The 13,053-nt window shown below is 39.4% G+C and overlaps 1 protein-coding gene across 2 annotated transcripts in view; it reads left to right on the top strand.

Moving 5' to 3' along the window:
* zda (peptidyl-prolyl cis-trans isomerase zonda) overlaps nt 1-13,053 on the top strand; it is a 147,721-nt gene that overhangs the window by 35,456 nt on the left and 99,212 nt on the right. For both annotated transcript variants that reach the window (XM_090378402.1, XM_090378407.1), the window contains exon 3: nt 9,495-9,642. In XM_090378402.1, the coding sequence (XP_090234528.1) occupies nt 9,495-9,642 (148 nt within the window). The remainder of the gene's footprint in view (nt 1-9,494; nt 9,643-13,053) is intronic.

The following is a 13,053-nucleotide window of genomic DNA, read 5'->3' as shown; positions in this document are numbered from 1 at the left end:
GACATTTCCGCTTCCAGTTCTGACCATGTGCCGATTGAACCACGTGGAGAAATACCACGTGTGGAGGTACCGTGAGCCTGCTACTTAAGGAGATGTTGCAGGAAGTCATATCACTGTTGAAGAAGGGAGCTGACGCTCCCGAAAGCTTCAGATTTTTAGCGCTTTTAATGTTTTATATTTTAGCAAATTTTATTGTAAATGATCTTTTATTACAGTTTTTAGCATTCCGTAATAGTTTATTGTAAATATTTTTTTTTTTTTTTTTTTTTTGTGTAAAGATTGTAGTCATATTAAATTTTATTCAATGGTCGGTGTATGAATTTATATATTCTTAGACACGAAACCCCAGAGTATCTTCAGACTGGACATTGGAGCAGCGGACCAAACTTCAGTACCATAACTGATGACAGAACTAAAATAGGAGAGGAGAAATTTTCTGTTTCTTTGTTGTGCACTCTACAGAGATCAAGTTTCATACCCCAGAAAGCCCGTAATGCTCTTGAACACAGTTGCCGGATTTGTTCCTTATACGTTAGGTTTTCGTCGATTACCACTCCTAGGAATTTTATGGAATGAGTGGCGACGAGAACATGCCCCGCAATGGAGGGCTGCAGAGAGGCTGCTGGATTGAGGTCTGCTTGTGCTCTAGGTGAGAAAATGATATATTTGGATTTATCAGGGTTTATTTTAAGCCTAAAATTCACAGAAAGAGGAGAGATATTTGTTCAGAATGACAGAATTCGATAATTCCTCTGCCTGGTCTGGTGGGGGTGTTAGCCGGGCTTGAGAGGTACCACCAAATATGGAGGATGCGGAAAGGTCAGGGAATGACCACCGCATATCCCCGGAGCAATATGGCCTTAGTTGCTAATGCTCCTAAAAATCAAATAACAACAACAACTTGAGAGGTAACAAACAATATCGTCAGCGTATGCCATGAACGCAGGTATTTCATTCATTAGTGGAATAAATATCACTGAAAAAAGCAGTGCCGACAACGATCCACCTTGGGTATACCAACTTCCACTTGTTTTGTGATGCAGTTATTCCCTTGTTGGAAGGTACGGCACCTCTTGGTCAGCAAATTTCTGAGGAGCATCGAAACATTTCCCGCGAAACCATAGTTGTTCTCCAGGAGGCACAAAAGTGGCTTAACTTGGACTGAGTCAAAGGTCACTTTCAGATCCAGAAAAACAGCATGCATAACATAGCCTTGCTTCCAGGCTTGAAGGGTTTTTAAATTCAGGGCCTGTATGCATGTTATCAGCGATCTTTGTGAGAGCACGTAATGTGTATGCCAAGGTCTCTGGGAAAGGAGGGTGGCGCCTCCGTAGCCAGGTGGGAAGGAGCAGCAGTGCGTAGCACACGCTTCTTGATTAGACCGGGGTTCGAGCCCGTCACCACCAAATACGGATGATGCGGAAAGGTCAGGGAATGACCACCGCATATCCCTGAGCAATATGGCCTAAGCTGCTAATGCTCCTAAAAACCAAACAACAACAACTGGGAAAGGATTTGATTGGCAACCACTTTAAACATGCATTTCTCCAGGCATTTGAGAAAAGGGGAGGAGATTGAAATAGGCCTATAGTCAGCAGTAGAGGTCAGATTCTGCACCTTTGGAATTGGGATGACTATAATTTAGCCAAGCACTTGGGACGACTCCCGGTTGTAAAATTCTGTTAAGCAACTTCATCAGCTTATCGCTGATGAAGTAGGAGGCAACTTTACAGCAAAAGGTGGGAATAGAGTCACTTCCCATTGATTTCTTATTGAACAGGGCATTGATGGCCTTGATTAGCTCCTTTTCACCAATCGTCACGTTCGTGAGATTAGTTATGTCGTAGTGGGCACTGTTCCAGGGGGAGTCCGCAGCTGCACTGTCTGTTTTGATGAACCTGGTTACATGATCGCACCATTCGGCCAGGTCTAACGATTCTGCTGACCGGATGTGAATGGCCGACCAGGATCGCTGTCCACAAGCTATCCTCTTTTCCATGAACCAGTTGATAGCCTGCTTCTTGGATTTCTGGAAACTGTATCTGGCTATTGAGTACGCTGAGTATGATCTTTCTATGAGAGATCTCTTGAATTGGGTGTGTAATCGTTGTTTTTCTTTAAACTGGTGCATAAGGATGCTGGACCACCACGGCTTCGAGTGTGGACAGATGACGCAAACTCTTGACATGGCCACTTTAGCAATGAAAGATAACTATTTCTGAAGCCAAAACGCAGCTTCCTCTATATCGATTTCACTGAGAGTTCGTCAGGGGTAGAGCTTAAAGAGGTCCATTGCTGTTTCAATTTTTAGGTATTTTGGATCATATACAGCTTTCCTGATCTTTTCAGTCTAGTTCGATTGGTTTGGTTGGTTATAGCATTCTTTCAGCAGGATGAGAGAAGCTTCAATTGGCCTGTGGTTGGAGGGAAATGCCGAATTAGAGATGATTACAGCTTCAACACTCCCATGGCTAGAAAAGGTTCTCTGTAATGTGGCTTCTCCGTGAGAGGGGTGGGGGACACAGATGCAATGGATGTTGAGACTCGACAGATCCGAAATTAACTGATCGAGGAGCTTTGATGCAGCTGTCAGGGGCAGGTTGAAGTCTCCGAGAATTATTACTTTCTGGTTGGACTTGATAGAGGTCAGGAGCCAAGCAGAAAAATTAGTAATGCATTGGTCTGCAATGGGTGGGGTAAGTAAACTGCACAAACTAGCAACTGTCCATCGACTAGATAGCAGCCCAGTGCAGCCTCAAAATTGTTACCAGGGTATGCACAAGACTTGATCAGAGGGAACTGTTGCCTTTGGCAGATTAGGACTCCTCCCCCTCAGGTGGTGATTTGGACAGTGAATGACTGTGGCATCGCAGTTTATGGAGCCATTTACATTTACTTGAAACATGAATTTCAAAAAATCAGGCTATGCTTGTAGTGTCTAGATTGCACAGTTGGAATCTTCTAGAAATACATTAAAATGTTCGATGTAATGAACACCAGAGTAGCAAATTATTCAGTATAATAAAATAACTTCACATTTCTTGTTAGTTTACTGTTTATCTTTCATGTAAAAATATTAAAATTTAACAGATATCATTGTAATGGAAGCATCAGTTTAGTGCAAGAAAAATTCATACCTATGAGAAAATATAATTGTTATAATGAAATTTGTAAGACAATAATCCTTACCCAATACAAAGTATATTTTTTTGATGGCTCATCTTTAGCCTCTGGCAGTGCCGTAGTGATTTACTTATTAAGCAATTAATTGCCTGTTGAAGATTAGCATCTTTTTATCTCCCCCCCCCCCTAAAGTTTTGTGTGATTTTGGAAGTAATGGGTTCTACATGTGTATTTAGAGAAATGTGCTAGTAGATGAGGTGCTATTGGGCTAGCTTGATTAATGATATTAATCTATACCATTAATTAACTTTATAGATTTGTTTGAGTGAAGTTTGAAGGCAATGATTTTACATAAGGGAATCATTTACTTATCTGTGCTGGACACGCACGTGTACCTGCCAACTTTCTAATTTAGTTGAAATTTTCTAATAATCTTGTATCTTCAGGTTTTTCTGATAAATTTAGTTTTCTTCTGATTTCTGGCCAAGTTTGTGTTATTACTCAAATACGTGTGATATTCTTTGTCGATTTCAGACCTTCTGAATTTAACAGCATGAGCTTAAAAGTTGACATTAGGTGGCAATATGTGTTCACTTTCATTTTGTATAAACATAGAATGTTCTACGCGAGTTTAGTCATTTACCTAGGAATAAAAAAATTCTTCATTTTAATATGTAGATGAAATGTTAGTTATTTTTCATTTAAAATGTTCTTTGCCATATAATGGCTTAAATTATATATGATGAGAGCCTTGTCGATCAATTCGGCCCTGGAGGGATTGTGCAAGGCTCAAGGGGTAGAATTTTTTTTCAGCCTGGACTGTACTTGTTAACAGGAGAGATTGCTTCTACAGGGATGGGATACACTTAAATAGAAAGGGTGCAAGAATTTTTGCTGATGCTGTCGAGGCAGAGTTAGGTGGGTCGGAAAACTGCTAGTTGGGGGGGGATACAAGGACTAATAGATTAACAGTAGCCACTGGCAGAGGTGGAAGTGATTCTTGCACTGCTTCTATTGAAATGAGCAGAAGCCTGAAAAACAAGATGCAGGATATTTCAGAGACTGCTGGGAGTCATTGCGGTACAAGTAAACACATGGGTTGTGTTAGGGTAGCCAAGAATAGAAACAGGTGCATGTATACCTGCGTATACACCAATGCTAGGAGTTTGGTAAATAAATTTGATGAATTTGAGGTATTGCTCAAAACATCAAAGGCAGATATTGTTGGGATATCAGAGACGTGGTGTCACACAGATATAAGGAATGTGGAACTGGAATTTGGGGAATACAATGTGTATAGAAAGGATAGACAGGACAGGAGGGGAGGAGGGGTTAGGCTATTAGTTAAGAAACACATAAAGTCCAAGGAAGTGAAGCCAGTCGACATCGATGGACAGGGCAGTGTCGAGTCAGTTTGGTGTGACATAAGCATAGGGAAATCAAAATTGAGAGTAGGAGTGTGCTATAGGCCTAATGACTCTGACGAGTATAATAAGATATTGTACAGGGAAATAGAGTGGGCCAGTAAATCAGAGAGTCTTATAATGGGGGATTTTAATTTCCCAGATATTGACTGGAATTTGTGGGTTGGTCACTCACACACTAGCAAGGCTTTTGTGGATTTATTGGATGATTGTTTTCTACATCAGCATATTCGTGAGGCAACAAGAGGGAGCAATACTCTTGATCTGATTATCAGTAGTGATTCTTCATCCATTAAGAATCTGCAGATATATGAACCACTAGGTGGCAGTGATCACAGTGGGTTGAAGTGGGATTTACTCAAGGAGGTAACTACCATCAGAGGTAAAGGGAAGGGTTTTTGTTTTCATAAAGGCGACTATGATGGTCTGAGACAGTATTTAAATTCTATACAGTGGGACCAACTGATGATGTTACCAACAGCAAACTCAAAATGGGAAGCATTCAAGGAACTAATCTTGGAGGCTACCAGGCTTTACATACCAACTAAGAAATATTGTTCAAGGTTTAGGCCTAAATGGTTGTCAGATGAACTAATGAGACATATGGCAGAGAAGAAAAATGCATGGGATACATACAAATTAATGGGTGACATGGAAGACTACGATAGATATAAGTTGGTCTGTAACCAAGTCACAAAGGAGATTAGGCAGGCAAAGGCAAACTACGAAAAATTCTTGGCAAAGGATGCAAAGAAAAACAGAAAAGAGTTCTTTACCTATTTAGACTCAAGAAGGAAAGGGATGAATCAGATTGGTCCACTGGATATTGATGGTTCAACAGTTGAGGATCCTCCTCAGGTGGCTAACAATCTAAACGAGTATTTTGCATCTACATTCACGCATGAGGAGTTATTCAGGAAGGAGAATGATGTAGGTAAAGTAAACATTGGCAGTGAGCTGGATGATTTTCTAATAACTGAGAGGAAAATGGAGGAGAGATTGTTGAGGATAAACATAAAAATACCTGGGGTGATGGGATCTATCCAGTTATATTAAAGGAGGCAGCAAAGGAAGTAAGCAAACCCCTAGCCATAATTATGAGAGCTTCTTTGGACTCAGGGTAGGTACCCATAGACTGGAGATGTGCAAATGTAACCCCAATTCACAAAGGAGGATCAAAGCCTGACACAAGTAATTATAGACCTGTTAGTTTAACTTCTGTTCCAGGTAAATTAATGGGGGCACTGGTTAAAGGAGCACTGCAGGATCATCTAGACAAGAATTCAGTTATAGCTCAGACGCAGCATGGTTTTGTTAAGGGCAGGTCTTGCCTGACCAATTTGATTGGATACTATGATGTAGTCACAAAAGAACTGGATGCAGGGAATAACTTTGATATTATATATTTGGATCTTAGAAAGGCTTTTGATACTATTGCACATGGAAGACTGCTGCACAAATTGGAGCAGTGTGGCATTGGAGGCAAATTGCTGCTATGGATAAGGGGATGGTTGAGTGGCAGAAGACAGAGAGTGGTAATCAATGGACACTGCTCAACGTGGACTAATGTTATTAGTGGAGTTCCTCAGGGTTCAGTGTTGGGTCCGTTGTTGTTTTCGGTGTTTATGAATGATATTGATGATGGGATATCAAGTTTAATGTCCAAGTTTGCAGATGATACAAAGGTTGGCAGGGTTGTTAAAGACACCACTGACGCTATGCTGCTGCAACAGGACCTGGAAAGGTTGAACAGATGGGCTGAGAGGTGTCAAATGAAGTTTAACATTGACAAATGTAAAGTACTACATATGGGAAACAGTAACCCCAGAGCAACGTATCAACTCTGCGGTACTACACTGACAGTTGTGGAGAATGAAAAGGACCTGGTGATAATTGTGCAGGCAGATATGAAGTTCTCTGAGCAGTGCAGGATGAGCTGCAAGAGTAGCTCATGGTGTCTTGTCAATGATATACAGGAATTTTTCTAGCAGGGATAAGGAGGCGATTATTCCCTTGTATAAGGCAATGGTTAGGCCACATCTTGAGTACTGTATACAGGTCTGGAGGCCTCATTTCAAGAAGGATGTAGAGCTGCTGGAACGGGTACAGAGAAGGGCAACAAGATTAGTGAATGGAACAAAGGGTTGCTCTTACGAAGAAAGGCTTAAGTTTTGCAAATTACAGAGTCTGGAGACTAGGCACCGGCGAGGTGATCTGATAGAGGTGTATAAGGCTTTGAATGGTTTGAGCATGCTCAATGCCAATGGGATTCTTCATCTTGCTCAGAATAATCAGCTCAAAGGGCATAAATTCAAATTGAGGAAGGACGGATGTCGGATAGATGTGCGGAAATTTGCCTTTGGCCAGCGGGTGGTTGGTTGGTGGAACCGACTTCCATCACTTGTTGTTGAAGTTGATAGCCTAAACAAATTTAAGGCTCAACTGGACAGGTATTTCGAGCGAACGGAGGGGTAGTGGTGTGTTTTTTTTTTTTTTGGTTGATGCTGAATAAGCTTGCTTTCTTGCATCATATGCCTCTACTAATGCTAATGCTAAATTCCTTCATTATCCTTACTGTTCTTTATTGGTACTTTGCATGGTTGTGAAAAAGTGTAGGCTTAGCTTATAACAGTCAAGATTTAATGAGAAAAAGTTGGTATGGTTACTTCAGACAATGTAAAGTTAAAAAAATGCTCCCTTCCAAACTGGTTTGGAAGGGAGCAGTGGAATTACAGATGCCAATTCTGAAGAAGAGTGCCTGTGGAAATATTTGTAGAAAAGGTGTGCAGCAGAAACTGGCTGTCTGTGGGACAGAAAATGAAAAAGTGAATTATTGGACAACTTACTTTCTTTTGATAGAGCTTAGGAGCGTAAGAGAGATTTTGTGAGCACTGCCTCCCATGTGGAAAAAGTAGTACATTAGGCCAGATTTGAGATTTGTATAGAGTCAGTAGCTGTTTAGAAGAAAAATATGTTGAGAGTGTAAAAGAAAGTTTAGTTTTTGATGCAGAGAGAGAGAGAGAGAGGGAGAGGGAGAGGGAGAATTAGAAATCATGGTAATTTCTAGGGGAGATATGTGATCCTGTCCAAAAATTCGAGTGTTATCACTATAACACGACTCATTTCTAGCATTGAAGTTAACTGAGATTCTTTTGCCCCATTGAGGAATTATCAGAAGATTGGCATTTGTGATATTGCGGGATATTTGGGAAAGTGACTCTGTAGAGCAAGAATTCTCAGATTTGAAGGTGGAATTTAATGTATTCTTATCAGAAACACTGTGGTACAGTTACCAGTACTTGGACAAAGATAATTAAGATTTTATCATATTTAGCCATAATCATGAGAGCTTCCTTGGACTCAGGGGAGGAGGTACCCATGGATTGGAGATGTGCAAATGTGACCCCAGTTCACAAAGGAGGATCAAAGAGTGACACAAGTAATTATAGACTTGTTAGTTTAACTTCTGTTCCTGGGAAATTAATGGAGGCACTGGTTAAAGAAGCACTGCAGGATCATCTAGACAAGACTTCAGTTTTAAGGGAAAGTCTTGTCTGACCAATTTGATTGAATACTATGATGTGGTCACAAAGCAACTGGATGCAGGGAATAACTTTGATATCATATATTTGGATCTTAGAAAGGCTTTTGATACTGTTGCACATGGAAGACTGCTGCAAAAATTGGAGCAGTGCAGCACTGGAGGCAAATTGTTGCTATGGATAAAGGGATGGTTGAGTGGGAGAAGACAGAGAGTGGTAATCAATGGACACTGCTCTTCGTGGACTAATGTTATTAGTGGAGTCCCTCAGGGTTCAGTGTTGGGTCCATTGTTGTTTTCTGTATTTATAAATGATATTGATGATGGTATATCAGGCTTAATGTCCAAGTCTGCAGACGATACGAAGGTTGGCAGGGTTGTTAATGACAGTATGCTGCTGCAACAGGATCTAGAAAAGAGCAGATGGGCTGAGAGGTGGCAAATGAAGTTTAACATTGACAAATGTAAAGTATTACATATGGGAAGCAGTAACCCCAGAGTAACATATCAACTCTGTGATACTACACTGACAGTGGTAGAGAATGAAAAGGACCTGGGAGTAATTGTGCAGGCAGATATGAAGTTTTCTGAGCAGTGCAGACGGTCTGCAAGAGTAGCTCATGGTGTCTTGTCAATGACATACAGGAATTTTTCTAGCAGGAATAAGGAGGTGATTATCCCCTTGTATAAGGCGATGGTCAGGCCACACCTTGAGTACTGTATACAGGTCTGGATGCCTCATTTTAAGAAGGATGTAGAGCTGTTGGAACGAGTACAGAGAAGAGCAACAAGATTAGTGATTGGAACAAAGGGTTGCTCTTACGAAGAAGAGCTTAAGTTTTGCAGATTACAGTGTTTGGAGACTAGGCACCTGCGAGGTGATCTGATTGAGGTGTATGAAGCCTTGAACTTGTATCAAGCCTTAAATGCCTTGAACATGCTCAATTCTGATGGGATTCTTCTTCTTGCTCAGAATAATCACTTGAGAGGGCATAAATTCAAATTGAGGAAAGACAGTTGTAGGACAGATATGCGGAAGTTTGCCTTTAGCTAGGTGGGTAGTTGATTGCTGGAACACTTCCATCTGTTGTGGAAGCTGATAGCTTAAATAAATTTTAAGGCTGAACTAGAAAAATATTTGGAGTGACCAGATGGGTGAAATGGGAAGGGTTTTTTTTTTTTTTTTTTGCTAATGCTAAAAGAGGCCTAGTTTTATAATGACTATTACTTCTGTTTACCATGCTCTTTGATACTTATCATAAGAAAATTGCTATGATTGACATCACGTCTGTCCATCTTTTATTTTAATTACATTTAGCATTTGTTTAATTATTATTATTTTAATACTTGTCAAGGAAACTGAATTACTATAAACTGTTTGCTGAAATGTTTGGAAATTTTTTTAGGTAATTATTGCTGGAGAAGGGCCAAAATCACGTCCAGAAAGGGGGAACTGGGTTACTTTGAAATTAGTTGGAAAACTTAGTGATGGTACAGTTGTTGAGCAGGAAGACAAATTGAAAATTATATTAGGCGATTCAGATGTTATTCAAGGTTTGAAAACAGTTTTATATTAATTATATTTTTGCATTTGTATTATACATTATTACATAGTTTTTGGAAAATTAAATGCACTAGGCATAATCCTTATGGGTTTTGATAATTAACTATATAATATCGGTGTAAATACACCATAGTTAACCCATAGATTTGAGCTACGATTGTAGCATAGAAGGCATAGTTTTAATTGTATCTCATAATGTGGTTGCCTTCACAACAAAGATAGCTACTATTGAATTACTTCAAATAAATAACGCTTCTCTAGTAGAGAAGGCTACTGTTATTTATTTTCAGCGTACCACCACCCAGATGATAGTTTCGAAGCTTTTTGCCTTCGTCATCAGTGGGCGGGTAGGTAATACAATAAGCCATCTCAGTTGCGAAGTTATATCCACATTATGAGAGATGCCAGAAGGGTGTGGTGGTAATGTATTTGGAAAATTAAATGCACTAGTCATAATCCTTATGGGTTTTGATAATTAACTATATAATATGGTGATTTATGGTGTATTTACACCGATATTATATAGTTAATTATCAAAACTCATAAGGATTATGCCTAGTGCATTTAATTTTCCAAATACATTACCACCACACCCTTCTGGCATCTCTCATAATGTGGATATAACTTCGCAACTGAGATGGCTTATTGTATTACCTACCCGCCCACTGATGACGAAGCCAAAAAGCTTCGAAACGATCGTCTGGGGTAGGAGCCTGGTAGTCACGGAGTTTCCGAGAATGGGTAACAACAGTCTTCTCTACTGGAGAAGCGTTACCTATTGGAGGAATTTATGAGTTTGTGAGTGGCGTGAGTTGAAGAGTTACTGTCCCTTTCATTCTTCGACGAGGTTTTTTTTTTCCTCTTCCACTCCTACTATTACTTTCCCTCTACCTTTTTGCTTTTCTAAGTCTAATAGGGACAATGGTTTGAATAGATCTGGTCCAATGGGTTTTTTTCACATTAAATTCACAAACGATCGTCTGGGTGGTGGTACGCTGAAAATAAATAACAGTAGCCTTCTCTACTAGAGAAGCGTTATTTATTTGAAGTAATTCAATAGTAGCTATCTTGTTGTGAAGGCAACCACATTATGAGATACAATTAAAACGATGCCTTCTATGCTACAATCGTAGCTCAAATCTATGGGTTAACTATGGTGTATTTACACCAATATTATATAATTATTACATAGTGTTCCCAATAATTATGCTGTCCCACCAGTGAAAATAATCACTGGTTTTATCTTGGTGTACCAAAAATATTGGTATGCACACCAAGATAAAAGGCAACAGTGGTTTACAGATTAGATTTTAATAAAGTTCAGTAGTAATGTTAATAAAAGTGAATATAAGGAAGCCAAGTAAATTAAGCAACAGCCCCCCCCCCCCCCCCAAAAAAAAAAGAAGAAAAAGTTGCTTGGTTCTATCAGTTATCTGTCCAACTCTTTTGCAAGTGAGTTTCTGGAGGGAATTTTTTTGGAGAGATATTTGTAAGGAACATTTAAATCTGGATTATCAACCAAAATAAAATCAAAATTCAAAATTTCATTAGAAAAAAGAAATCTTAAAAAATATTTAAAAATAGTAAAGAAATAAACTCATTATTTATTCTGTTCTTTGTTATAATGTCCTTCAGTGTTTTAATTGATTCACTTTCTTCGACTTCTTAATCTGAATTGTAGAGAATTTCTTTAATTTCAGATTGTGTAAGTCGACAGCATCTCAGATCTTATTCAAAGAGTATGCCCTCTTATGTCAAATTTCAGAACAGTTATAAATATAAAAACAGCTACACACTTGATTGATAGCGGCATATTTGTATAGTTTTAAGTGAATCTGAACATGTGAAGTGTGTTAAAAAAAGTTTGAGAATTGAATTAATATTTGGGAAATTAGCATTTGTAATGGCCATATGGTGCAAGGAAGCCCAAGACTTGTTCTGCACCAGCCAAAGGGAAAAAAAAGAGTAATATAATAATAAAAAAAATAAAATAAATAATAAAAGAATAGGAAATAGACAATCTATGCATTTCCTTCCTCCTGTAGATAATTATCCAGCTGACCTTTGAATTTTCACAAACTGTCAATCTCTACCACCCATGTAGGTAACTCATTCCAGCAATTTATAACTCACTGTTAAAATGAAACTTCCTGCAATCCAGTCTAAACCTCCCCCCCCCCCCCGTAACTTGAATTTGTGGCCCCTTGTTCTAGAATCGTTTCATTTCACTTTTGCCTCTCGGTGCCTTAACCACCTCAATCAAGTCTCCTCTAAGGTGCCTAGTTTGCAAACTATGCAACCCACATATTCGAAGTCTTTCCTCATATGGATGCCTTTTTGCCGATTTCACCAGGCGAGTTACCCATCTTTGGACCCTTTCAAGAAGCACAATGTCTTTCTTTAGGTGCATTCACCATACTCGAACACAGTATTCCAAGTGTGGTCTAACAATAGCCTTATATAATGGGATTATGACATCCTTATCTCTACTAGGAAACATTCAATAAATCATGGATAGGACCAGTGGTGTTGTCGTAAAATTAGCAGAAGGTATACTCTATGAATGTTACAAAAAGCAGAGAGTATACTGTGCATATTAATCGAATTCCAGAGGGTATATGGCGTATACCCGTATTTTAGTCTTTCAAAAACCAGAAGGTATATGCTATTTGCCTTAAAAAATCCAGAGGGTATATGGTGTATACCCACATATACACTCCACTACAGCACCAGTCTACAATGCTTGGAGAACTTTGTGTCTGACCGGATCATAACTCGCAAGTCTTTCTTCCCCTACTGACTTTGGTTCAACTCCACACTTGATCATTGCCATCATGATTTTCCCTACTACTGAAGTTAGACTGACCGGTCGGTAATTTCCCACTACAATCTTAGAACTGCCTTTATGTATTGGAGATACATTGACACTTTTTCAGTGCAACGGAATCTCTCCCAAGTACAGCAATGCTCTCATAATTAGCCTCAATGGTTCAGGGCACTCACTTGCCACCTCCCTTAAAATTATAGGGTATATGCCATCAACCTCAGGAGCCTTGCTTGCCTGTTAGCTCGAAAGTTTTTTTCTAATCATGTGTTTTTTCACATGATTTTAATATTAATTACATATTTTTCAACCTCACTTCCATAATTTCTTATTGACATACAGGTTTTCTTCTCTAAATATCGATGCAAAGTAACTGTTGAGTTCATCTACAACAACACCTGGGGTATTTAATACTATCCCACATCCATTAGGTGCCTCCATAGCCAGGTGGGAAGGAGCAGCAGTGCGTAGCACACGCTTCTTGATTAGACCGGGGTTCGAGCCCGTCACCACCAAATATGGAGAATGCGGAAAGGTCAGGGAATGACCACCGCATATCCCGGAGCAATATGGCCTT

This window comes from Mastigoproctus giganteus, chromosome 1 (genome assembly GCF_048544385.1).
Source record: "Mastigoproctus giganteus isolate SK-2022 chromosome 1, ASM4854438v1, whole genome shotgun sequence".
Classification (NCBI taxonomy): Eukaryota; Metazoa; Arthropoda; class Arachnida; order Uropygi; family Thelyphonidae; genus Mastigoproctus; species Mastigoproctus giganteus.
The sequence above is the reverse complement of the archived record's forward strand: the minus strand, read 5'-3'. Positions and strand labels throughout refer to the sequence as shown.